The sequence below is a fragment of the Oncorhynchus clarkii genome, chromosome 12 (assembly GCF_045791955.1).
Source record: "Oncorhynchus clarkii lewisi isolate Uvic-CL-2024 chromosome 12, UVic_Ocla_1.0, whole genome shotgun sequence".
NCBI classification, from domain to species: Eukaryota; Metazoa; Chordata; class Actinopteri; order Salmoniformes; family Salmonidae; genus Oncorhynchus; species Oncorhynchus clarkii.
In genome coordinates, this window is record NC_092158.1 from 75,748,162 (window position 1) to 75,775,604 (window position 27,443).

General features: G+C 42.7%; 1 protein-coding gene across 1 annotated transcript in view; it reads left to right on the plus strand.

Moving 5' to 3' along the window:
• Positions 1-27,443, plus strand: part of LOC139421307 (protein TANC2-like) — a 137,978-nt gene that overhangs the window by 73,350 nt on the left and 37,185 nt on the right. The window contains exon 4 of the mRNA XM_071172057.1: positions 19,990-20,172. Coding sequence (XP_071028158.1) covers positions 19,990-20,172 — 183 coding nt within the window. The remainder of the gene's footprint in view (positions 1-19,989; positions 20,173-27,443) is intronic.

Here is a 27,443-nt window from a genome sequence, read left to right on the forward strand (position 1 = left end):
CCATGATTTATGTGTAAGTGATTAAAACTTGTATAGTAGATGATTCAGTAGGTAAAGACCAGACGAGCTGCTGTTGTAAAAGTGTTATTCCCCTTCTCTATTGGTAAAGGTAGATGTTGCCCTTATCCACAGATCTAGGATCAGATTAGGAGGATTGAGTCCTTTTGGTTGGCATTTTACTTTGCTGTTGTAGTATTGACTCTGATGCCGACTACCTACCATTGTAATATTGTGGTCCGTTAGAATGCCTATAGTTTTCAGTAGGTTACGCATGGCCAGACTCTACAAGTAGCGTCTCAGTTTTGGTGTGGTGTTGATGCATTGCAGATTTGTAGGGTTGTTTACAGCATTACAAAGCTCCACCATCCGCTTGTGTGTGTGTGAACCTGTCCTCTTTGGAATTCAGCCCTTTGGGAAAGTGTCACCTCAGATTATCGGATGGAACTCTTCTTGGAGTTACGGATGGATACGTATGCAATCCATATTCACTTTGTGCACATATACATTAGAGGTCGAAACGATTAATCGCAATGGCCGATTTAATTAGGGCCGATTTTCAAGTTTTCATAACAATCGGAAATCTCTATTTTTGGTCGCCGATTTTGCCGATTTTAATTTTAAAAATATTTATTTAATTTTTATTTTTTACACCTTTATTTAACTAGGCAAGTCAGTTAAGAACACATTCTTATTTTCAATGACAACTTAGGAACGGTGGGTTAACTGCCTTGTTCAGGGGCTAAACGACAGATTTTTACCTTGTCAGCTCTGGGATTCAATCTTGCAACCTTACGGTTAACTCGTCCAACGCTCTAACCACCTGCCTCTCATTGCACTCCACGAGGAGCCTGCCTGTTACGCGAATGCAGTAGAAGCCAAGGTAAGTTGCTAGCTAGCATTAAACTTACCTTATAAAAATCAATCAATCATAATCACTAGTTAACTACACATGGTTGATGATATTACTAGTTTATCTAGCGTGTCCTGCGTTGCATATAATCGATGCAAAGGTGGGGGCTGATTTAACAAAAGCACAATCGTTGCACGACTGTACCTAACCATAAACACCAATGCCTTTCTTAAAATCAATACACAGAAGTATATATCGGTCGACCTCTAATACACATGTTATTGCACGCACACACACATGCACATGCACACACACACACACACACAATCAAAGAGACACACACATACGCAAACTTTAAGCAAGGGAACTGTCATTTATACTCTCATTCAATGTATAAAGTTCACAGCAGACATACTCTGTGTGTGTGTTTATCACCATTGTGCCTGTACAGAAACATCTCTAGTTCAGAGGAAGAGCAAGCTGGAGAGGAAGGAAAGGCTTCACATTTTAAAATAGCATTTCATCTCAACACCTCTCAATACCCGGAAATATGTTTATTAACCTACTACCACTCCGTAGTTCAGTAGAACTGTATTCCTATTAGCCGATCCAACGGCCGATTATGATTTTTCAACGGCGATACCAATTTATTGGAGGACTCAAAAAATCCGATACAGATAGATCGGCCGTTGTTTTTTTAAAATTATGTATATTCTTTAATATATATATATTTGTAGTAATGACAATTACAACAGTACTGAATGAACAATGAACACTTTTATTTTAACTTAATATAATACATAAAATCTATTCAGTCTCAAATAAATAATTAAACATGCTCAATTTGGTTTAAATAATGCAAAAACACAGTAAAAAAAGAAAGTAAAAGTGTAATATGTGCCATGTAAAAAGGCTAACATTTAAGTTCCTTGCTCAGAACATATGAAAGCTGGTGGTTCAATATTCCCAGTTCTTCAATATTCCCAGTTAAGAAGTTTTAGGATGTAGTTATTATAGGAATTTTGACACGTTGACTATTTCTCTCTATATACCATTTTTGTATTTCATATACCTTTGACTATTGGATGTTCTAATAGGCACTTTAGTATTGCCAGCCCAATCTCAGGAGTTGATAGGCTTGAGTCATAAACAGCGCTGTAAAGCAAGCATTGCTAAGAGCTGCTGGAAAACACAGTAAAGTTTGAATGAATGCTAATGAGCCTGCTGCTGCCTACCATCAGTCAGACTGCTCTATCAAATCATAGACTTAATTATATAATAAACACAGAAATTCGAGCCGTTGGTCAATAATGTGGTCAAATCCGGAAACTTTCATTTCAAAAACAAAAACGTTTATTATTTCATTTAAATACCGAACCGTTCCATATTTTATCGAACGGGCGGCAACCCTAAGTCTGAATATTACTGTTACATTGCACAACCTTCAATGTTATGTCATAATTATGTACAATTCTGGCAAATTAGTTTGCAACGAGCCAGGCGGCCCAAACTGTTGCATATAAACTGACTCTGCGTGCAATGAACGCAAGAGAAGTGACACAATTTCTCTAGTTAAAAGAAACTCATGTTAGCAGGTAATATTAACTAAATTTGCAGGTTTAAAAATATCTAGTTCTGTATATTGATTTTAAGAAGGGCATTGATGTTAATGGTTAGGTACATTTGTGCAACGGTTGTGCATTTTTCGCGTATGCGCTTAAATCCTCCCCCGTTTGGCGAAGTAAGCTGTGAATCGATGATGAATTAACAGGCACCGCATTGATTATATGCAATGCAGGACAAGCTAGTTAAACTAGTAATATCATCAACCATGTGTAGTTAACTAGTGATTATGTGAAGATTGATTGTTATTTTTTTTAAAGATAAGTTTAATGCTAGCTAGCAACTTAATTTGGCGCCTTGCTGCCCTCGCATAGCAGGTGGTCACCCTGCCACACAGTTTTCTCGTGGAATGCAATGTAATCGGTGTCCAAAAATGCCAATTACCAATTGTTATGAAAACTTGAAATCGGCCCTAATTAATCTAACATGCCGATTAATCGGTCAACCTCTAATTCCTATTCACGGCTATTCTGAATGTGCCCTCACTTGGATTGAATGTTGTGTTCACAAACACCATTCCCTTTGATGTGACGAGTTGTTTTGTGAATAATCATGTTTACTTGATTATGCCTGTGTGGGTGGGTCTATCTATGTATCGGAGTGGGCTTACATAAGGATGCATGGATCAAGTATGTGTCTGTACTATTGTCTATACAATCATTAGGATTTCTGTGTGTTTTGTGAGTGTGATGCTTTTATGTGGTTGTTCAAGAAGGACATTGCAGTCAGTGTGCCTTTTTAGAGCTTCCGAGTGTTTTCTGTGTCTGGGAGAGGGGAAGAGGGAGAGCGCTAACTTGCCGCTATCGAGTGGGAGATGGAGAGAGGAGGAGGAGGGCGAGTCCGCCCGCCCGCCCGCCTGTCTGTTCCTGTGTGTCTGTCCTTGTATGTGTTCCTGCGCGTGCGCCAATACCTGGCACTTGCTTTCAACACTGCAGAGCTCACTCTCTGTCTACAGCTCTCCATCTCTTTCTCTTACTCCTCTCCTCCTCTTCCCTCTCCTTTTTTATTCCTCATAATTTGTGTGCCTCTATTGCCATATCTCTATGCCACGTCCTTCAAGTAGTTTACCATGGTACAGGATTTTACTAGCTGGAGACGCAGCCCTTTTCTACTAACTAAGGTGAGACTGACTCAAGCTTTACCTGGCTAGTGTACTTACATAGGAGGGTGGAATCTAGGGGTGGGGGGAGTCTAGGGGCCATAGAGAAGGGACAGGTAGTTGTGGTCGGGTTCAGAGAAGTACGTGTTTACTGCTGAGACTGCTGGGATGACTGTCCTTTAGCTGCTCTGTGATGCACACACCTCTGAGTACTAGCTAGCTAGTCTAGCACTGCCCACTGGATGTCAATCAGTATGACTGCCAGTTCTGATCTTTTCGGTGTGATTCTATGCTATGAAATTCTTCTCTCTCGGTTTCTGATTCTGCCTCATGTACTACGCTGGCTTTCTCTCTCCAGCCCATTATGCGCCTCCTTCCCCTCTCTCTCTGGTGTGACAGGTTATGAGCGGGGAAGGGGCTGGGGTGTGGAGAACATGGAGCCTCTCTCACAGAGTTATGTGCGCTGCATGTATGATTTCTTTCTCTGACGAGTCGCAGGCACAGGCAGCATAATGATGCGAAGTAGCCGTTTCCTTCCCTCCTAGCAGCACAGGGCTCCTGCAGATAAAGCACAGCCACGTTACACACACACGCGTTACACATGTTACACACACACACGCGTTACACATGTTACACACACATACGCGTTACACATGTTACACACACATACGCGATACACATGTTACACACACATACGCGTTACACATGTTACACACATACGCTTTACACATGTTACACACATACGCGTTACACACACGTTACACACAAACTTTACACGCAGATGCGTTACTCACACGCGTTACACACACACGATACACACACACGTTACATGCAGGCGCGTTAAACACGATACACACAGACACGTTACGCGCGTTACACACAGATGCGTTTCACACACGTTACTTGCACACGTTACTCACACGCGTTACACACACACATACTCACACATACTGAGTATACAAAGCATTAAGGACACCTGCTCTTTCCGTGGCATAGACTGACCAGGTGAATCTAGGTAAAAGCTATGATCCCTTGGTCACTTGGAGGAGACAGATTTAAAGAACGATTTTTAAGCCTTGAGGCATTTGAGATTGTGTGCCATTCATAGGGTGAAGGGGCAAGACACAAGTGCCTTTGAACAGGGTATGGTAGTAGGTGCCAGGCACACTGGTCTGTGTCAAGAACTGAAATGCTGCTGGGTTTTTCACGTTCAACAGTTTCCTGTGTGTATCAAGAATGGTCCACCACCCAAAGGACATCCATGCTTTCGACACCTTGTAGGCCCTGACGAATTGAGGCTGCTCTGAGGGATGGGGGAAGGGTGCAACTCAATATTAGGAAGGTATACAATTACTGTCTGACACGCATCCAATCACGTACACGCACTCATCCCATCAACATGCATTATATTTTTCTCTTTTACACAGGAACACATTCACTCACACACACCCCTCACCCTCCGATGCACAGTCACACACTCTCATTCTTACCCATATTCACCCTCTCCTTTTCTGCCTCTTCCCTCCTAAACACACACACACATCCCTCCACTGTCAGTATCTCTCGCCCACTCTGGGTTCTCGAGAGGGAGAGCGAGAGAGGCAGGGCACAGTGGGATCAGGTTGCTCTGCCTGTGAAGTTTCTCTGCTGCTCTTCTTCTTATTCTGCTTTAACTCTGCTCTAATGCCTAGCAGCAGGGAAGCACTGATGGCTTCTGAATAGAGAGGAAATGACTTGCTTTAAAATCCTCACATCATTAACCACCCAGAGAGAAAAAACAGCTAATGGTATTGTTCTCTTCTGGCCAATCCATAGCCCAGTATGAGTGTGTAGAGTATGTGGGTAATGAGTATAGTGGGTGGCTGGTGAAGGTGGGCATGGTTGAGTGTTTGCTGGGGGCGGCTGGTTAGATAAGTGCCCACCACACAGTACAGTGGCTCAGCAGAAACATTACATTCCCAAACTGTTCTTGCGCTTGCACTCCCACAACATTTCTGTGTGATTCTTCACGAAACACAGACAAAAAAAGACCATGATTTGGGGGATTTTTATGAAATGTAAGCCATAGAATAGTGCTTTGGAGGAAAGATTGTTGACATACACTACCGTTCAAAAGTTTGGGGACAAAGTGACCTTGTTTTTGAAAGAAAAGTATTTTAAAATAACATCAAATTGATCAGAAATACAGTGTAGACATTGTTAATGTTGTAAGTGACTATTGTAGCTGGAAACGGCAGATTTTTAATGGGATATCTACATAGGCGTACAGAGGCCCATTATCAGCAACCATCACTCCTGTGTTCCAATGGCACGTTGTGTTAGCTAATCCAAGTTTATAAGTTTAAAGGGCTAATTGATAATTAGACAACCCTTTTGCAATTATGTTAGTACAGCTGAAAGCTGTTCTGATTAAAGAAGCAATAAAACTGTCCTTCTTTAGACTAGTTGAGTATCTGGATCATCATCATTTGTGGGTTCGATTACAGGCTCAAAATGGCCAGAAACAAAGAACTTTCTTCTGAAACATGTCAGTCTATTCTTGTTCTGAGAAATGAAGGCTATTCCATGCGAGAAATTGCCAAGAAACTGAAGATCTCGTACAACGCCCTGTACAACTCCCTTCACAGAACAGCGCTAACTGGCTCTAGCCAGAATAGAAAGAGGAGTGGGAGGCCCCAGTGCACAACTGAGCAGGAGGACAAGTACATTAGTGTGTCTAGTTTGAGAAACGGATGCCTCACAAGTCCTCAACTGGCAGCTTCATTAAATAGTACCTGCAAAACACAAGTCTCAACGTCAACAGTGAAGAGGCGACTCCGGGATGCTGGTCTTCTAGGCAGAGTTGCAAAGAAAAAGCCATATCTCAGACTGGCCAATAAAAAAAGATTAAGATGGGCAAAATAACACAGGCACTGGACAGAGGAAGATTGGGGGGGAAAAGTGTTATGGACAGACATCTAAGTTTGAGGTGTTCGGATCACAAAGAAGAACGTTCGTGAGATGCAGAAAAAATGAAAAGATGCTGGAGTAGTGCTTGACGCCACCTATCAAGCATGGTGGAGGCAATGTGATGGTCTGGGGGTGCTTTGGTGGTGGTAAAGTGGGAGATTTGTACAGGGTAAAAGGGATCTTGAAGAAGGAAGGCTATCACTCCATTTAGCAACGCCATGCCGTACCCTGTGGACTGTGTTTAATTGGAGCCAATTTCCTCCTACAGCAGGACAATGACCCAAAGCACAGCTCTGAACTATTTAGGGAAGAAGCAGTCAGCTGGTATTCTGTCTATGTGCTGGCCACACCACTAGTCATCGGATCTCAACCCTATTGAGCTTTTGTGGGAGCAGGTACGTAAGAAGTGCCCATCCAAGCCAATCCAATTTGTGGGAGGTGCTTCAGGAAGCATGGGGTGAAATCTCTTCAGATTACCTCAACAAATTGACAACTAGAATGCCAAAGGTCTGCAAGGCTGTAATTGCTGCAATTGGAGGATTCTTTGAAGAAAGCAAAGGACACAATTATTCTTTAAATTAAAAATCATTATTTATATCCTTGTCAACGTCTTTCCTATTCATTTTGCAACTCATTTCATGTATGTTTTCATAAACAAGTACATTTCTAAGTGACCCCAAACTTTTGAACGGTACTGTATATTTGACATAATTGAGACATTGATCAAAGTTGACATGTTTATGACATTAAGGCCTTACCCAGACTCCATAGTGTTTCATCTGTAGTTGCTACAAAGCAAACATGGGTGTCATATGAATCCTACAGACGAAGAACCATATACAGTGGGGAGAACAAGTATTTGATACACTGCCGATTTTGCAGGTTTTCCTACTTACAAAGCATGTAGAGGTCTGTAATTTTTTATCATAGGTACACTTCAACTGTGAGAGACGGAATCTAAAACAAAAATCCAGAAAATCACATTGTATGATTTTTAAGTAATTCATTTGCATTTTATTGCATGACATAAGTATATGATCACCTACCAACCAGTAAGAATTCCAGCTCTCACAGACCTGTTAGTTTTTCTTTAAGAATCCCTCCTGTTCTCCACTCATTACCTGTGTTAACTGCACCTGTTTGAACTCGTTACCTGTATAAAAGACACCTGTCCACACACTCAATCAAACAGACTCCAACCTCTCCACAATGGCCAAGACCAGGGAGTTGTGTAAGGACATCAGGGTTAAAATTGTAGACCTGCACAAGGCTGGGATGGGCTACAGGACAATAGGCAAGCAGCTTGGTGAGAAGTGAACAACTGTTGGCGCAATTATTAGAAAATGGAAGACGTTGTAGATGACGGTCAATCACCCTCGGTCTGGGGCTCCATGCAAGATCTCACCTCGTGGGGCATCAATGATCATGAGGAAGGTGAGGGATCAGCCCAGAACTACATGGCAGGACCTGGTCAATGACCTGAAGAGAGCTGGGACAACAGTCTCAAAGATAACCATTAGTAACACACTACGACGTCATGGATTAAAATCCTGCAGTGCTTGCAAGGTGCCCCTGCTCAAGCCAGCGCATGTCCAGGCCCGTCTGAAGTTTGCCAATGATCATCTGGATTATCCAGAGGAGGAATGGGAGAAGGTCATGTATTTTGATGAGACAAAAATATAGCTTTTTGGTCTAAACTCCACTCGCCGTGTTTGGAGGAAGAAGAAGGATGAGTAGAACCCCAAGAACACCATCCCAACTGTGAAGCATGGAGGTGGAAACATCATTCTTTGGTGACGCTTTTCTGCAAAGGGGACTGGATGACTGCACGGTATTGAGGGGAGGATGGATGGGGCCAATCCTGAGATCTTGGCCAACAACCTCCTTCCCTCAGTAAGAGCATTGAAGGTGGGTCGTGGCTGGGTCTTCCAGCATGACAATGACCCGAAACACACAGCCAGGGCAACTAAGGAGTGGCTCCATAAGAAGCATCTCAAGGTCCTGGAGTGGCCTAGCCAGTCTCCAGACCTGAACCCAATAGAACATCTTTGGAGGGAGCTGAAAGTCCGTATTGCCCAGCGACAGCCCCGAAACCTAAAGGATCTGGAGAAGGTCTGTATGGAGGAGTGGGCCAAAATCCCTGCTGCAGTGTGTGCAAACCTGGTCAAGAACTACAGGAAATGTATGATCTCTGTAATTGCAAACAACGGTTTCTGTACCAAAAATTAAGTTCTGCTTTTCTGATGTATCAAATACTTATGTCATGCAATAAAATGCTAATTAATTACTTAAATCATACAATGTGATTTTCTGGATTTTTGTTTTAGATGCCGTCTCTCACAGTTGAAATGTACCTATGATAAAAAATGACAGACCTCTACATGCTTTGTAAGTAGGAAAATCGGCAGTGTATCAAATACTTGTTCTCCCCACTGTATGTGACATTTAAAACATAAAAACATTTTATTTTTTTTAAGTGATATACATGAAAAATCTATATTGGACACCCTTTTTCTATAGTGAATCGGTTTCACAAGCTTTCCACGTGCTAATTAACAATAATTTTAAATTTTAAAGATAGGCTCTCGTGGAATAACCGTTTATGTGCACCACTCAGAATGGACGGACAAGCGCACAACTTTTCTGTTGCTGATGAAAATCGCCGAAATGTGGGAAAGAGACGTAAAACAATACTAAAAATGTAAAGACAGGCAAAGTAAGATCTTACGGGATGCGGGAAAACCCTATACAAATCGTAAGGGTCAAGAAAAGCTGCCCAAAAGAGGTATGTGGAAGAACCGTATATCAAACTAGCTATTTATAGAACCGTATATCAAACAATCAAACTAGCTATTTATAGAGTACAGTAACTAACATGAATGTTCTGGGTTGTCTAATTTGTAACTATAGAGAACACATATTAGCTGAAGTTCGTTGGCTACTAACTTGTACATTATTGTTACAAAAGTTATTGCTAGATTATAGAAGAAACATAGCTAGCTACTTTTTCTCCATCCACCGGATGATTTGACATGGCTACAGTAGCTAGCTAGTTGTATGTAACATTACACTGTATCCTGCAGGGATTGCACACCGAGGGTCCATTGAGGTGGCAAGCTGCAGATTGAAGTGGGTGAAGACAAAATTCACGGCACTCAACAAACCAGAGGTGCGTAAGTTGATCACCTTCAGTGACGGATGCTGTGGGCAGAATAACAACTGGCGGATGCTCAATCTGATGTCGATGCTCGTCTCTATGGGTTACTTTACCCAAGTTGAGCAAAAGTTTATGGTCGGGCTCCCGGGTGGCGCAGTGGTCTAGGGCACTGCATCGCAGCGCTAGCTGTGCCACCAGAGACTCTGGGTTTGCGCCCAGGCTCTGTCGCAGCCGGCCACGACCGGGAGGTCCGTGGGACAACGCACAATTGGCCTAGCGTCGTCCGGGTTAGGGAGGGTTTGGCCAGTAGGGATATCCTTGTCTCATCGCGCACCAGCGACCGGGGTCTCCAGGTGCACGGTGTTTCCTCCGACACATTGGCGCGGCTGGCTTCCAGGTTGGATGCGCGCCGTGTTAAGAAGCAGTGCGGCTGGTTGGGTTGTGTTTCGGAGGACGCATGGCTTTCGACCTTCGTCTCTCCCGAGCCCGTACGGGAGTTGTAGCAATGAACACCATGAAATTGGGGAGAAAAGGGGAAAAACATTTTTTTTAAAGAAGTTCATGGTCTCTGGTCATTCTTTTCTTCCTTGTGATCGATCTTTTGCCACCATCGAGAAGAGGCGATGATGTTTCAAAGATGATACTTGAAGCACAACCAGCAAAACCATTCAAGGTAATGAGGATGCAATGTGAAGACTTCAGGCACCTCCCAGATTCTGTCCTCAAGCGACCAGCTGGACTACAGATGACCTCAGTGAGGTGGTTAAAAGTCACAGGTATTGCACAGAGAATAGTTTACTAACATCCCATCGACATGCAACATGTTGTTCTAACAATAAAATATCCTAATGCTTGACTGTGAAAGTTGTTTATTGATGTCAGGAACTTAAAATGTTTCTGTTCTAATTTCAGTTGAGGATCCTTGGAATCTGTACACCAGACAGAGCCACAGTCTATTCGAAGGATGGAAATCGTGGCTGATCTCCAAATCAAAACAAGGAGCTACACCTCAACCTCCCTATTTTGCAAGCCACTACCCTAGAGCATATGAGAGTCCTCTGCCCATCAAAAAAAAACAAGTACCAAGATCTGATGACCATGCTCAACTACTTGCCAGCTGCTGCACGCTCTTTTTATAAATCACTGCAGAGTGAACAATTTGTTGTTAAACCAAGCTACATAATTAACATTTTTTTCTGTGAGTTTATGATCCCCTGAACCTGTATAGTATGTTGAATCTGAATACATTTCAGTAGACATGTCACCCCTATTGTAGGAAATTAAATGTATAGTAAGTAGGTGTTTTCTATGTGAATCAATTTGTGCATGATTTGAACCAGCACAATATATTGAATTAATTTAATTTTAAGATGTTGTTCCTAGTGTAGAAAATGTTATGTACAATGTGTTCTGTTGAGAATTATTTTGTGTGAACCTTTTTTTAATTTGAACCTTTTTTTAATCTGAATGAATTAAAAACAAATAAGTCATCACATACAGTATGTGAGTATTCATTTGATCTTGATTCCCTTTTTTTTATTCATTTCAATATACGGTACGTCTCTCTGTCACCACATTTAGCATTAACTCTAAGCAGTTAATACTTATTTACTGCTGTCACCTCAGTACAGAAGGACATGTCTTGCCTTTAGCATGGGTTTAACGCAATTCAAAACCTAATTGCTGATCATAGTGTTAAACACAAAGAGAATGGTTTTCTGAACGTTTTGTAATATTGACCTTGGGGACCTGCATAATGGACCTGCATATTGACACATCACATTGATCCATATTTGATATTTACAAGTTGTGGTTGTTTTGATTGAATGAATTTAATTGTATTCTATTTTTGTAGTTATTCTATGGTATGTTCACATTGAGGGCTTTATTTTAAATGAGACTAAGATTTCATGACTCAACTTTTTTTTTAAAGTCATCAGTGCTGAAGTTGATAGACCACCTTTAAATGAACCTCCATACAAATGAATTAACTACATATTGCATTTAAGTTATTTACATGAAGGGCATATGTACTTAAAACATCATATCCGGTGTTAAAAAAGGACATCTTACAAGAGTCATGCAAAATGTCACATATACTGTTCTTCCACAAACTGAAATCATCACTGGAGATATACTGTTCTTCTACAAACTGAGATCATCACTGGAGATATACTGTTCTTCTACAAACTGAAATCATCACTGGAGATATACTGTTCTTCCACAAACTGAAATCATCACTGGAGATATACTGTTCTTCCACAAACTGAAATCATCACTGGAGATATACTGTTCTTCTACAAACTGAAATCATCACTGGAGATATACTGTTCTTCCACAAACTGAAATCATCACTGGAGATATACTGTTCTTCTACAAACTGAGATCATCACTGGAGATATACTGTTCTTCCACAAACTGAGATCATCACTGGAGATATACTGTTCTTCTACAAACTGAGATCATCACTGGAGATATACTGTTCTTCCACAAACTGAGATCATCACTGGAGATATACTGTTCTTCCACAAACTGAGATCATCACTGGAGATATACTGTTCTTCTACAAACTGAGATCATCACTGGAGATATACTGTTCTTCTACAAACTGAAATCATCACTGGAGATATACTGTTCTTCCACAAACTGAGATCATCACTGGAGATATACTGTTCTTCCACAAACTGAAATCATCACTGGAGATATACTGTTCTTCCACAAACTGAAATCATCACTGGAGATATACTGTTCTTCCACAAACTGAAATCATCACTGGAGATATACTGTTCTTCCACAAACTGAAATCATCACTGGAGATATACTGTTCTTCCACATTCTAAATATTTAAACGACAATAAAAAAAAGTATTTTTTGAATTAACAAAAAAATATCAATTATTGGAAGATATGGGTATGGTGAATTATTTGTCAACCATAAAACACCTAATGTGGTACACACAATTAATAATATAAAAATAACTGATTATCTTAAAATTGAAAAATTGTCACATAAATGGTTCTTCGTCTGTAGGATTCATATGAGGCGTTACCGCTTGCTCTGTAATATGAGTAGTATTTTGATTTCAACATTTGATTGCTATATATTGTTGAACATAATATATTCTACGGGCTTTCAAAGTTCCAGAGTGGGATCTCTCCTACTTTTAGAGTTAGGATCCAATATGTAAGCATTACCAACAGAGTGAATATGAAAATTGATTCTGCTGGTGATTTACTGGATGTGCAATGAGTAAGAGGAGGGCTGGATTGGTTACCTTGCCTACTGTGGCAATGTCTCTGTATTAAATGGGCCATCATTTAGAACTAGCAGAGAGTATATTATGTCTGGGTTTTGTGAGGAGTTATCTTCTGTTACACTCTGATACTGTGTCCATGTCCCTTATCTTATCATCTGGTTGATAATGTTGTTACAACTTTGCTTTGATGTTCTCACATTGTTTCTCATCAACATGTTGTAGTGTCCATTGAGGAAACCATATTATGACACTGCCTGATGCCATCGTCTACACCACTGCCATTAGCTTTAGCCTGCTGCTAACAGATGCCTTCGATTTAAACTGAATGTCTGGTTACTTCCCTCTCAGTGTATTTTTAAGAACAGGTCAGGTCGTTGGGAAAACCTCTGAGCCCTATTATAACCTTGTTGTTTTCATTGAAGTGGGATAAACAGTGCTCTGCTAGCAAAGCCTAGCTTGTAGCAGACGCCACTAGATGAACTTTAGCATGCTTTGTTTGGAGAGTGAGAGAGAGCCCAGTGGCGCACTTGATGAGAGACAGACGGACAGAGAGGAGGAACAAAACAGAACCGATAGAAAACAGGAGTGGAGGAGTGGTGGCTCACAGCCCGGGGTTTTGTCTTGTCTCCTCTCCTCTATTTTCTCCTCCTCTCGCTGGCTAACCCACTCCCTCATGCTCTCGCTCACACACAGCCCTCCCCTTGACCAGCCAGAAAGCTGAATTATTCAACAACGCAAGACTACGCCCAAGCATTGCTTCTTTCTCCAGGCCAGAGACACACACACACACACACACACACCTTAACTAGCATCCCTTAGCACGTCACACGTTACAACTGGAAGTGCATGTTTATAATGTCTGCTAGGCTGTACAAGGCTTTAACATCTGGAACCATGTGGAACACTTAGCTCCTCACATGCTCCAAACAAGCAGGCCAATATTCCCCACAGCAAAGAGAAAACAGCAGAGGATTGGAATTGTATGCTTAGGTATGGTACCTCAGGTCTTGTTTCCCCCATGTATAATTCTATGTGGAGAAAAATAATTTGTAGTAACAAAATAAGCCTGGCAAGTAAGGTTATAGTACGGTACCTCTAATACAATGATTAAAGATGGTGTAGCTAACCCTGGGCTAGGAAACATTCCCGGCCCTATTGGTGAAGTCTGGTCTGTTGTCTCTGTGTCCCACTCAGAGGGACTGTAATCAAGACCGCTAAATAGCTAATCAAATGACTACCTGTATTGGCCCTTTTTGGCATAAACTCTCTTGCACTGACTCTATGGACACGCACTCACACATACAGTACTTACACTAACACCCCAACACACACATACTCACCACAACACACTACATACTGTTTGCCCACACACACACAACACGCGCACACATGCATGCTGACGCCGCACACGCTTTCACACTCACCACATACGCTGCTGCTACTGTTTTATCTATCCTGTTGCCTCGTCACTTTACCACCACCTATATGTACAGTACATAGCTACATCAATTACCTCGTACCCCTGCATATCAACTCAGTACTGGTTCTCCCTGTATATAGCCATGTTACTTTTACTCCTTTTTATTGTTCGTTAGTCAATGTGTATTTATTCCTCCTAAATGTTTTAATCTTCAACTCTGTATTGTTGGAAAAGGACCCGTAAGTAAGCATTTCACTGTTAGTCTACACCTGTTGTTTACGAAGCATGTGAAAAAGTATTGGATTGATTTGGAACTGGAGGAACACAGCTGGTCACCTTCAGCTCAGAGTAGACCAAGGTCAGAGCAGACATTTGTCTTCATCAGGGGTCTCTGGCCCTTTTCAAATAAGTATAGGTTCACTCCTAATGTGTATATTCTTAGAGGAATTCATGCAAATGTTGGGTTCACCTATTTCAAATAGAGACTACCTGCAGTTTACTAGTATCGCATTTACAGTTATTGAATCCCATCCGTCTTGTAAATACGTCATACATAAGGCTTCCACAGGGCCCAGAGCCCCTTTATTGCCTAATTAAGAATGTGAGTGAACACCCCGTCAGTGTAAAGTGTCTGCTTCGTGGATGTCAGAGCTGCTCTCTTATTGATCCATGTGGTGTGTCTCACCAGACAAAGTGGAGAGAACTAGAGAATGTCTCTGAATATTAAGCTAGCCTAAATGAATTATTCGAAGTGCCAAAAAGTAACCATTGATACCCCACTATGCGCGTGTAAATAAACTACTAGGTGCCAGCTGAAAAATAGTTTTACCAAACAATTCTTTCTGCCACAGCCCAGTCTTAAGCTTGCAACCCAGTGTAATTGGTTAGGACACACCATGTGGGAAAGGCTGCCATAGGGTAGTGCTCCCAGGCACGTCGGTTGGTTATAGGCAACAGCCTTTAGGGAAGGCTACATGACAACACAGGATGGAACATGTGTTCCCATGACAAAAGCAGCTGTCTTAACCGCCCCCTCTACGCTGTGTGTGTGTGTGACTATGGAGAGCTGCGTCATGTACATGGCTTAATGCCAGAGCACTGTATGGCGCTCCACTTTCTGCCAATAGCTCTCTGTGGTCCTACTGTTGGCTATGGTGTTAGCATGCTATCATTACCATGCCATGGTGTTATACTATGATGTTAGCATGATAGCCCCCCCCCCCCCCCCCCCCTCCCCCCAAATCATCCCAGCTGGTGTTGGGGGCGGGGGGGGGGGGGGGGGGGGGGGGGTTGTTCCCATGAAATAGGACTTTGGGCAGTGCCACACAGAGCAGATTTAGGCCATGCTTTGGGCTTAGTACCCAAGCTGCTGGGTTTTGCGTGGGGGGTAGGTAATGTACTAGAACAATTGCTTTTCAACATGCTGGACCTGATATAATCAAGCCTACAGGAGAAATTTGTATGGAACTTTTCCAGTCAACCCATATTGTAGAGGTAATTAGCCTAGATAATCTATTTAACTTGTCCATAGACGACGGGGAAATATTTGATCAACTGTGAGGTTTAGGTTAAAAAAAATTATAGGATCAACATTTCTTTACTTTTTCCCTTGTTCTCTTTCCCTGTCCTCTGCCTCACAATACTGCTCTCCTCCTGCTATGGTAATAGAGCAAAGAGAGGGAGGAAGATAAAGAGAGAGGGAGAGAATGGTGTGGGATGATGCTGTAACCCCTGTCCTGCGCTCCATTTCAGACTCAAGGACACTAGGCAGATCGGTACTCAGATTTAGTGATTTTTTCATTAGGTGAGCAGTCGCTTTACACACTGTACATAAATTGAGATCTCTGCCGCTCTCTATCACTAACTTACTCCCCCATCCTGTGGAGTCATTGTTTTCAGGGTATTGTGTGTGTGCGCACATGTTTTCCTACATTTTCAGGACCGCAATGTCCTAACACTTCACCTTAATGTCTTGAAAAGTCAGGTCCTGAATTTGTTCAAATGCTATGCTAAGCTTACAGGTTAGGTTTTGGGCTTAGGTTTAGGGTTAGGGGTTTTGAGATTCATGTTAGGGTTAGGTTAGGGAAAATAATATGACGCCAAAATGTCCTTACATTTCACCGAAGTGTGTGTGTGGAAAACAGTGCATTATGGGCCTTGGTAGTCCTCCTCATGCTATTACACAGAGGTCAGCTAGGCCTAATTCTAATACATACATTCATCTGACAAAACCAATACTAAAAGAGGAAATGTGTGGCAATGCTTAGGCTACACAGCACAAACAGGCAACCAAATGATCAAATGCATGAACAAACACTCACAAACTAGCCTCCTTTCCCCTGCTTTCAACTGCTCACTCTTTGCTGTCCTTTGCCTCGTTTTTTTGACTGCTTCCGAACTGTGACCACTGTTCAGTACAGTATGTATTTTGTCAGGGTGACTGAATGTCCTTTCCACTGTCACCTTTATAAAATTCACTCAAAATAAATGTTTCCCCATAATCACTTATCTAGTTAGGATCAGATAAAACAACCTCAAATCTTACCCCTAACCATTAGGGACATTATAATATAGCTGATCCTGGACCATTTGTTAGGGGGAAAGCTCTCCTGCCACACCACTCTAGAGTCCCTTTGATCTCGCTGAGGGGACAGAAAACACCTCAGTCACAGCTTGTGTTTTAACACTCTGTCATACCGCAAATCCGATTTTCCCTGACATCCTTTGCCGTTTGTGTGGTGGGTTTTTGATCAAAGCAACGTATGAATTCCTTCACACAGTCGGTTGCGGTTCCGCTCCGGTGACACTTTTTACCCCCTTCCCTCGTGGCAGTTCTCACTGGTGATTAGTCTGCTCCCTCCTCGCTCTCCCAGGCTTAGAGCTGCCTGCCTGGGACTCTGAAGTCATTTAGTGACGGGGTGCATTTCCTATCATGTCTCTGCATTCATCCATTCGGGTGGTTAAGGCTCTTCTTCCACATTGTGAGAGATGCTCCAGAAGGCATTTCCATGTGGAGCCAAAGGGTGTGACATTTTACCTCCGCAGTAAAGTTAGAGAGTGATTATATTAATTGCGGACATGGGCATATGGTGAAAATGGTGGTCTCCATCTCCCCCCATCTCTTTCTATGTCTCTCTCACTTCAGTCACTCACTCTCACACAGAGACACACACACACACACACACCACATGAACCTCCCTCCCTCTTGTGTAACTGGCCATCCGTCCGCTCGGTCCATCTGTTGTTTGGAGGCCGAGCCGTTCAGTAGACGAGTTCAACACAACAGGCCAGCTTCCTGTCTGACGCCATCTGATGCACGTGTGTGTGTGCATGTGGTCCCTTTTACTTTACCTTCCCATGCAGATGTACTGAAGAGATCTACAGTAGTAGCAGCCTTAAATACCAGAACATGATGGCCACAACTCCCTCTCCTCTCCTCCGCTCTTCCACTCCTCCTTTCCTTTCCATCTACTGTTTCATAACCGGAGGAGTGCAACCGGAGCTCAAACAATAATACAGTTCTCGCTCTCTCCCTCTTTTTCTTTCTTTCTCTCTCTCTCGCTCTCTGTCAGGGTCGTAACCCTCCCCTGTTCACTGTGCATTCGAGACACATGGCTCACTTTGCTCATAATCTACAGTATGATCTCAAAGAAAACAACTTGTGGAGCTCATCGTTGTATCTCTGTGATGGTGTGGTCTATTGTATCAATTCATCTGGTGGTTATGTAGTGCTGTCAACATGGACATTCAGCATGGTGTAGTGTACAAACAGTCATCGCCCATATCTGTGTGATGTCACCATACCTTTAACTCCATCACCCTAGAGAGACAGTCATTGCTGTTACATACCGGTAAGATACACTTGGCTCCCATAAGGTTAAAGCTATGCTCTTTATTACACTTTTGCAGCACTGCAAATTCCCCTGGCTGGCAGATTACCTTTCATGACATTGAAGGGCGCAGCGGCATTATCCCTATCTTATTCCCCCTCCTCTGCCTCAGGCCTCGGGCACAGGGACTGATATACTGTCTCTGAGGGGCCAGAGGGCTAGGTGGGGACACGTAACGGGAGGCCTGTTGTGCTTAAATATACTGCTGTAATATCTCGTTACAGCAGCACAGTAATAACATTATCAGTTTAATTGGCTGTGAATTGAAATGCCCAGAAAGGCATTTCACCCCCTTAACACCACCCCTACCCCCTTTCTCTCAGCCCCCCTCACCATACCCACTCCTCCTAGTGATGTAGAAGCAGTTGGATTAGAGTTGGCCAATAGGCACAGATCCAGCCATAGATTGAGAAGGTGAAAGGCATTAAGGCTGCTGGGAAGGGAGTGGCAGGTTGTTGATGCTGTATGCAGGATGACTCATACAAAGTCTGAAAAGACATCTAGCACAGTCGAACACAGACACACGGGTGAACACACACTTAGTCACATCACACACAATTAAAACATCAACAGAAGCAAATTGCTAAAACATAATCCAAGCGGGGTGTGTGTGTCTGTACTGTGTATTCCAATCAAACTGCTGTTCCTCTGTGTGTAGAATTGTCTGTGACAACCTGTTTTCACCTTGCTACCCACCTTCCCCTCTCCCTGTCTACTAATACATGTTCATTAGTGTGGCCTTGTGCTGTGTTACATGGGTTGCCAGTGACACACTGATGCTGGTGTCATCAGCCAGTGTCCCTGTCTGAGGTGCCTGTCACCTGACATGGTGGCACTCAGGTGCTTCTTGACTGAAGAGTACTGTGACTACGTTAGGGAAAGGGGAATACCTAGTCAGTTGCGCATCTGAATGCATTCAACCGAAATGTGTGCTCCGCATTTAACCCAACCCCTTTTAATCAGAGTGGTGCGGGGGGAGCTGCCTTAATCCACGTCCACGTCATCGGTGCCCGAGGAGTATTTGTTGTTGGGGGGTTAACTGTCTTGCACAAGGGCAGAACAGCAGATTTTTCCACCTTGCCGGCTCAGGGATTTGAACCAGCGACCTTTCCACTAGGCTACCTGCTCTTGCCAGGGGAAACGTTTAGTGTGCTGTAGAAAGGAGAGGGAGGATAGAGTAATGCCACATTGTCTTTGCCTTTATTCTTGATCAATTGGATACATTTTTATTGATCATCAGTTTCTCCTATATTTGGATATCTGGCACAGTCAGAGCTATTGAATGTTCCAGCTGACATTTTCATTCCACATTTTCTGACATTCCAGCATCCCTAGTGGCTGTGCTATCTTACCCTATCCTAATTAGCCTGCTGTTTCACTACCAGACAACAGGCAGGTGCTTGTCTGAGAGAGAAACAAAATGGACCCATCCTTTAACACTAGGATGACAGTTGCAGAGGTTTACCAGCTTGTACGGTGAAACTGCAGCCTCAACCGTGTCTAAAACTGGAGGTGTTGACACGGTCGGAGATGATACTGAGTGTGCTGTTAATGAAATGTGTCAGCGAGCGATGTGTGTGTGTCTGTGTGTCTGCACTATATTGTGAGTGGTAATAATGTAATATGTCAGTGTGTTGGTTTTAGGTCTCTTGTGAACAGTAGTTGATTTCAAATGACAAATTCTGTCGGTGTGTGGGAATGTAGTATAAATGACTATATGACACCTCTCTGTCTCTCCTTCCTAGGCGGCAGCTCCACAGAGGGTGACGGGCTATTTGAGGGCGACTACGGGGGGCCTCCTCTCCCGGTGACCGAGGGCATGCAGCACATCCGTATCATGGAGGGTGTGTCACGCTCGCTGCCCTCCTCCCCCCTACTCTCCCACCAGGCCCTCAACATGAGACTGCAGCCCACCAAGAGGCTCCCAGGTAGTTACTCAACCACTGGTCCTAGTTCAGTTTTGGTCTGTAGACTCACTAGGGGAGGTTTGGCATAAACAAACTTCCTGCTGTCCTTAGTTCAGTACTATTGTGTGGACAAAGCGAGAAGTATCAAGGAGCCTTGTTTTGTGCCTGCTGCATGTAGATTTGGTATTGAAGGTGAAAAGATGGTTGCTTAACGCTGACGACATCTCCCACTTGATTCTAACTCCATTTGAACTGTTTTCAGGGTCTCAGGAGTCAGACATGTCACAATGAACTGAATTACATTTCTGGCCAGTTCATCCTATTCAAGTAGCACACTGTGGCTCCCGGCCCCTTTGAAGATGAACCAATTAGATTCACAGAGGGCTGCTCTGCTTATATCACAACACTTTCATATTATCTGAGAATTGTCCCCACAATACAGTACGACGCCTGTCCTCATAAGGCTGGTTTTACCTCCCTGCTGACTCCTCATTATGGTCCTGAGATAAGGCCCAATGGGTGAATGAGGACCTGTCACCCCCTCGCTGAGCACCCCACTGCTTTACCATTCCACTGGGGTAAACTCATACCCCCCACCCACCAGGATGGTTAATGCCAGGGTGTTTGCGATAGGGGAGCAGCTGTGTGTAATTCTGAGGTAGACGAGAGATAGGAGTGCATGAGAAAATGGAAGTGTGTGTGTGCGAGAGAGAGAGATTGGAATGGCATGTTTTTGATGGCATGTCATGTGAATGTGTGACGGGAGAGTATTTGTCTATGCAGGGTGCATCGTAATATGACTGAAAGGTGGGAAAGTGTGTGACAAAGAGACTGGCATATTGGGTCCTTGAAAAGCACTATAAAAGTACCTATTATAATTATTATTATTATTATTATTGTAGCAATGTGTTGGTTTTTCATGTGCAGGTATTTCAAGTGAGGGATTTCCATGAGAAGCTCTTGTTAGTTCTTGTTTTCCTCAGCATTATTCATCTCCCTGCAATGCCATAGTTAAGAGGCTTTCAAGAAGCCCAAAAGTTATCCATGTCAAATCCTCCATCCTTCTCACAAATAAGCGTTCACCGTAATGAGGGTGGAGTAGGCACATCTCCCTTTTAGCCCGCATAACCCTAAATCACTTACCCCACCCCCAGTTAGTTCAGGGTGCATTGTGGGAAACGCATAATGTTACATCTCGGCGGGAAGCTGTGGCTGTTAAAGAGGCTGGTAAGCCGACTGTGACATCGCTCCTCGACACTGTCTAGCCCAGATAACATAACAAGGCGTATCTCTGAAATCTGCCCCATAGATGGCAACAGGCCACCATTTCACAAGCTGGCCATCAAATAAGGCGAGGACCACAACAGGCTTGTGAAGATGAAAGGCTCTAATTGGATAGTTATTTTCAATACAGCTTCTCCACCAAGATATGATGGAGCTCACAGTGTAGTTCTCTGTTCAGGCCACCAGGGTGTACTAGTCTGGGTTTTCCCTTTTTTCTTTATCACTCTCCCTTTTCCCTCTTCCATCCATCCTCAGAGAGGGCGAGACAGCCAGTGGATCATTATGTGGTGGGAATGTTGCAAGCACTCTTAATTGTCCACCTTATGAAGTGATTGGTCAGGGTTTTCACCATGCTCATAGAGGTCACAAACAAATGTGCGAGAGTGTTACAGAAGGGTGTGACGTGTATTTGGAGGAAGTGGAGCAGGACACATATTTGAATATTAATATACAGGATATATGTCTTTAATTTCAACATTCTCTCTCTCTAGCTCTCTATCTTTCTCTCCCCCTGTTCCGCTTCCTCTGAATCCACCTGGTATTGGCAGGCACCCAACATCTGAATTTTTTCCTGACCCCTTATCAAGACTCATTGTTCCACTCCAAACTGTTGTTTCTGTTGGGCTTTCCCCCATAAACACTCTCCCTCTTTACAATGACTTGTTTTCAATTATGTTTTGTAAACGTCATGGGGGCTCCCGAGTGGCGCAGCAGTCTAAGGCACTGCATCTCAGTGCTAGAGGTGTAACTACAGACCCTGGTTCGATTCCAGACTGTATCAAAACCGGCCGTGATTGGGAGTCCCATTGGGCGGTGCACAATTGACCCAGCGTCGTCCAGGTTAGGGTTTGGCCGGGGTAAACCGTTATTGTAAATAAGAATTTGTTCTTAACTGATTTGTCTAGTTAAATAAAAAAAATAATTGTGTGATATTGTGTGTTGCTTGTAGCCTTTTCCCACTCGTCTGCTAGTGTGAGTGTGTGTGTGAAATGGTTGCTGCCTGAATCATAACTGATATGAACTGTTTTAGGATAGTTATGGCTTGGAAGGCTTTCTCTGCCGACTAATGCATATTTGATTGTTTAATAAACATACAGTATGTGACCTGATAGCTCAGTCACAGATATCATTCATTTCATCTGGTATTTATTTGTTCAAGTCGTTTTGTTGTACATATACTATCCTGTATCTATAGGGATTGTTGACGTTTGGAATGTTTTGAAATGGTCTTGTTAGGCTAAACTGAGGACAATGATCCTATGTGCCCTAGCCTTTGTTAGGGGTTTCATTTTGCCTTGTTTTCAAGGTCTGTTTATCTGTCTACGGCTTTCTGTGTTTGACAAACATAAAACTCTCAAAGCGTATTATCTCAAACTACCTCCCATGCGTCCATATCAAATCTAGCTTTATTCTCTCATGCGTGTCCAATATGCTCTGGTGGACTTAAGATAATATCATCTCTTAATGTCTTTGTCCTGGGTCAGGCCTGTTAGGGAGGGAATTAAACAGTGATTACTGATTTAGGTTTTAAGTGGAGCAGCTCTCACTGGACACCAGCAGGCAGCTGAGATGGATGGATCCTGATAGCCAATTGGATTTCCTATCCGTCTCACACTGAAATGTTTTCGAGGCATTATTCCCACATTTTTCACCTTGGAAACAAAAAGGGTTGGCTATATGGCGTGCTCAGACACGCTAATGATGGCAATCAATGGGAAAGATGCCTCCTGCCAGGGACTGAATATTGGCTTTTGACTTCTTAGCCCCTGAAGTTGACCCCATTGATTGAATTAAAGGCTTTGTCTGTGGTTCTGTTTTGACACAGAGATGCACACAGATAGAGGAGAAAGAACCGAGATAGAACAGCATTGTTTTGACTATAAAAAAAATATTCTTCTTACCTCCCTTCCATGAATTATCTTATAACCACTCACCTGACATGACTGGAATCAGTGAAAACCAAGCTGTAGCTCATTTCTACTTCATGTTTGATTACTTCAAGCTAGAGAAGAACGATGGATGTATCTAAAAGAGCTCAAGAGAGAGAAATGCAAGCACAAAGAAAGACATGTAGCAAGTGTGAGGTACAGAGATAGTGGGTGGAGAGAGATGAGGAGACAGGGAGAACTACTCTCCCGGACACCATTAGTGGAGCGGCCGGGTTAGCTAATCCAACAGTGTCTGAACGGAAAAAGGGCTGGAGATTTCAATTATGAGCTTGGCAGCCAGTCAATAGGCATGCGGTGCAGACCGCTTGAGTGTTCTCGCTGTTGGTGGCAGTCAGTCACTATGGTGTAGCCTAGCCATTCTACTCCCCTGGAAGCTGCCAGACCACACCCAACACAGGCCTGGATGCCCAGAGTGCGGCAGTGTTTCCCCTTAGTCTAATTTAGGTGGGGCGAGCCTCCGCATGTAGCTATGCTGTTGTCCCCATTTTCCTGTTGCCATCCACCTAAGGAAAATGGTATTGGGATTTTGCCTTGAATGTTCTCGACTCAGTGGTGCTCTATTAGGAATAATCCCTAAAGATAACCTATTGCTATGAGACTGATTATGTGCTTGAGGAAAGTGAATGACGAGAGAGACTGAGAAAAGAGGGGTGTCATGTTCCCCTGGTAACCACATTAGCCTCTCTAGTTAACTATCTTTGCCCGGCTCTCTTTTCCCACCTTCCTTCCTGTGCCTGCCATTGGCTATAGCTTTCAGCATTGTTTACTCTCTAATTGTTGTCCTTTACTCTTCTGCCTCCCACATTGTTACTGTGACAACAGAAGTTCAACGCACACTTCTTTTGCTGGATTTAGACATCCAGTTCCGTCAAAGTATTCATACCCCTTTTTCCACATGTTGTTGTGTTACAGCTTGAATAAAACATGTATTACGTTGAGACTGTCACTGTCACACAATACCCAATAATGTCAAAGTGGAATGATGTTTTTAGAAATGTTTTTTAAAATTAATCAACAATGTCAAACTTAAATGTCTTGAATCTAAGTATTTAACCTCTTTGTTATGGCAAGTCTAAATAAGTTCAGGAGTCCTGTTTGAAATAAGGCACTAAAGTAAAACTGCAAAAAAATGTGGAAAATAAATTAACTTTATGTTCTGAATACAAAACTTTGTTTGGTGCAAACATATTTTTTTATTTTTTTTATTTTACCTTTATTTAACTAGGCTGCATCATGTTATGGGCATGCTTGTCATCGGCAAGAACTTGGGAGTTTTTTATGATAAAAAATAAACAGAATAGAACTAAGCATAGGCATAATCCTAGAGGAAAACCTGTCTCAGTCTGCTTTCCAACAGAGTGGGAGACAAATTCACATTTTCAGCAGGACTATAACCTAAACCACCAAGGCCAAATAAACACTGGAGTTGCTTACCAAGATGACATTGACTGTTCCTGAGTGGCCTAGTTAGTTTTGACTTGCAATCTGCTTGAAAATGGCTGTCTAGCAATGATCAACAACCAATTTGACTTAGCTTGAAGAATTTTTAAAAGAATAATGTGCAAATATTATTTCCAACCAGGTGTGCAAAGCTCTTAGAGACTTACTCAGAGTCGTAGCTGTAATCACCGCCAAGGTGTTTTGACTGGGGTGTATATACTTATGTAAATTCGATTTCTGTATTTAATTTTCAATACATTTGCAAAAATGTATAAACATGTTTTCACTTCGTCATTATGGGGTATTGTGTGTAGATGGGTGAGGGGGGAAAAACGATTTAATCCATTTTGAATTCGAGCTGTAACACAACGTGGAATAAATACTTTCAGAAGGCTCTGTATACTTGTTGATTGTCTCTCCCTCATTTATCCATGCCCTGTACAAACACACACTCTTTTACCACCACCACACTAACCACCACACTAATGACAGCAGGCTCTGGAAATAAAGGAATGTTTAGAGGACGAGTTCCTTTCTACCCCCCCACCTTTCCCTCCATCACCGGCTGGGGAGCCTGGGGGGTATGACGTGATTGGAGGGATGCTACTGCCTCACTTCCTCCCTCGCCTCCCCAGTCAGGTGATTGCCATTAAACATGCTGTACTTCGCTATCTCTCTCTCCCGCTCTCTCATTCACCCCCTCTGTGTCCACGTCACACGTCATCTGTGAAGGGACACAGAATTAGGCTTCAGTTTGAGAGCAGAGGAAAGACTCTGCTCAGAGCTGAGGATTGGTTTGAATAGAAAGTTGATTATCCTCCTCTCCCGGGGTTGTTTGTCAACAATTCATGCAGAACGGAAGAAATGTGGGTTTTAGTTTCTCAAGCTTTACTGAGGGAAGGATTTAGTTAAATGGTGAGAACCCTTCCAATAAGTCTGCTTTTCTCTTCTCGTTCTCTCTCTCTCTTACTCTGGAGGGCAGTGTGTGAGGAGATGCCGTGATTTTTATTTGAATATGTTATAATTGCATGTTAGTTTGTTGCATGTCTTATGTATATTTCTCTGACTGTGTGTACTTGTGTGTTTTAAAGAAATCAAACTTGTGTCTGGGCCTTTGCAAGATAATGTACTGTAGCCAATAGACATTCGGAGAAGCCACCACCTCAACCCACAGGTGTATTCCCCTGGGAAATCCTATAGCCAAGCCGAAGCCAATCAGAACCGGTGTGGGCGGTCACGGCAACTCAGGACACACTCTGAGGCACCTCTCGGTCGTCAAGGAAACCGCTTACATAAGAAGAACCCACGCGGAGGAAGGAAGTCAGTGGCACCCTCAGGGACACGGGCAGCTGTCACTCTTTCACACACGTAAAGGAACAGTCAGTCCTCGTTGGGGAGACTAATCACGCTACACCATCTCCATCACTACATCTCAGATGTATCAACAGTGACACATACTACTGGCAGCAATGGACTGACCAGATGTCCAAATGTAAAGAAGACTTTCCCGAAGAAAGAAATGTGCTCTACAGAACGAAATGCAGACCGTTTTTATTTTTCCTTTTCCAAGTCAGTTAAGAACAAATTCTTATTTTCAATGACGGCCTTACATCCAACCTTTTTTATGCAAGTTAAGTACATGTCGTGAAAAGAAATTTGTCGGTAAACTTTCCAAATGTCGGCAAAACAAAATACGCTAGAGAAACTGGGATCTTTTTATGTCTAAGTTAATTACGTGAGAAATGGAGGATGAAACACATTTTCATGTGCAGATTTCTATATAATAACCATCATATCGAAGTAAACTTGGATTCTCAAATGATATGTTGTGGTCCTCCCACTACGACTCGGCAATTTATTAGGCAACAGATGAGTTAAATTATGATGAACTTGACAGGGTGGTGAAAGTGCAAGATGATGAGCTTGATGCTTCTTTCCAATAAATATTGAGGGTCATATTCTGGTGAGATGATCATCGATGCTTGGCTGCCATTTGACAAATAAAAATAACCAAGCTCTTTGGTCCATAATAATCTCATCCTGTAGGCTATACCCGCACTGTATCTGCAAGCTGATGGCTAGCGCGCACGTGGGAACATTCGCTATATAACACATTTTAGGAAACACATCAGTAAAGTTGAAAATGCAATAAAACCCCATTTAACTTGTATTTTTTATTGGGTACATGTGAATTTAACTGCACAAGTTATTTGTATGTGCACTACGTCATCACGCACAGCCTTTTATCTGCAACAAGTCAATTTGATGTTAACATCTCTGGTGGGAAAATGCGCATATTGTTTTTATGCAGAGTTTATAATATTTGCATGAAAATCTGTCGCCTATTGGATGGAAACCTAGCTAGTGTTGGTCATTTTGCCACGGTGGAGGTCATACCCAACTTGGGTCTTATCACAATTTAATCTTTAATCTTTTTATATTCTGGAGTATTGCCTAATTTTCACCTTATTGCTTTGATCCATAAGGGTCTCGTAGTCTTCAATTGGTCTTCTCACTGTAGAAACTAAATCTGTAAAATGCACAGTACAGTAGATATTCTGGTATTTAAACTTGAAACTATTTACTCTTGCTTTCCCAGCGACCCTATTGGAGATAGAA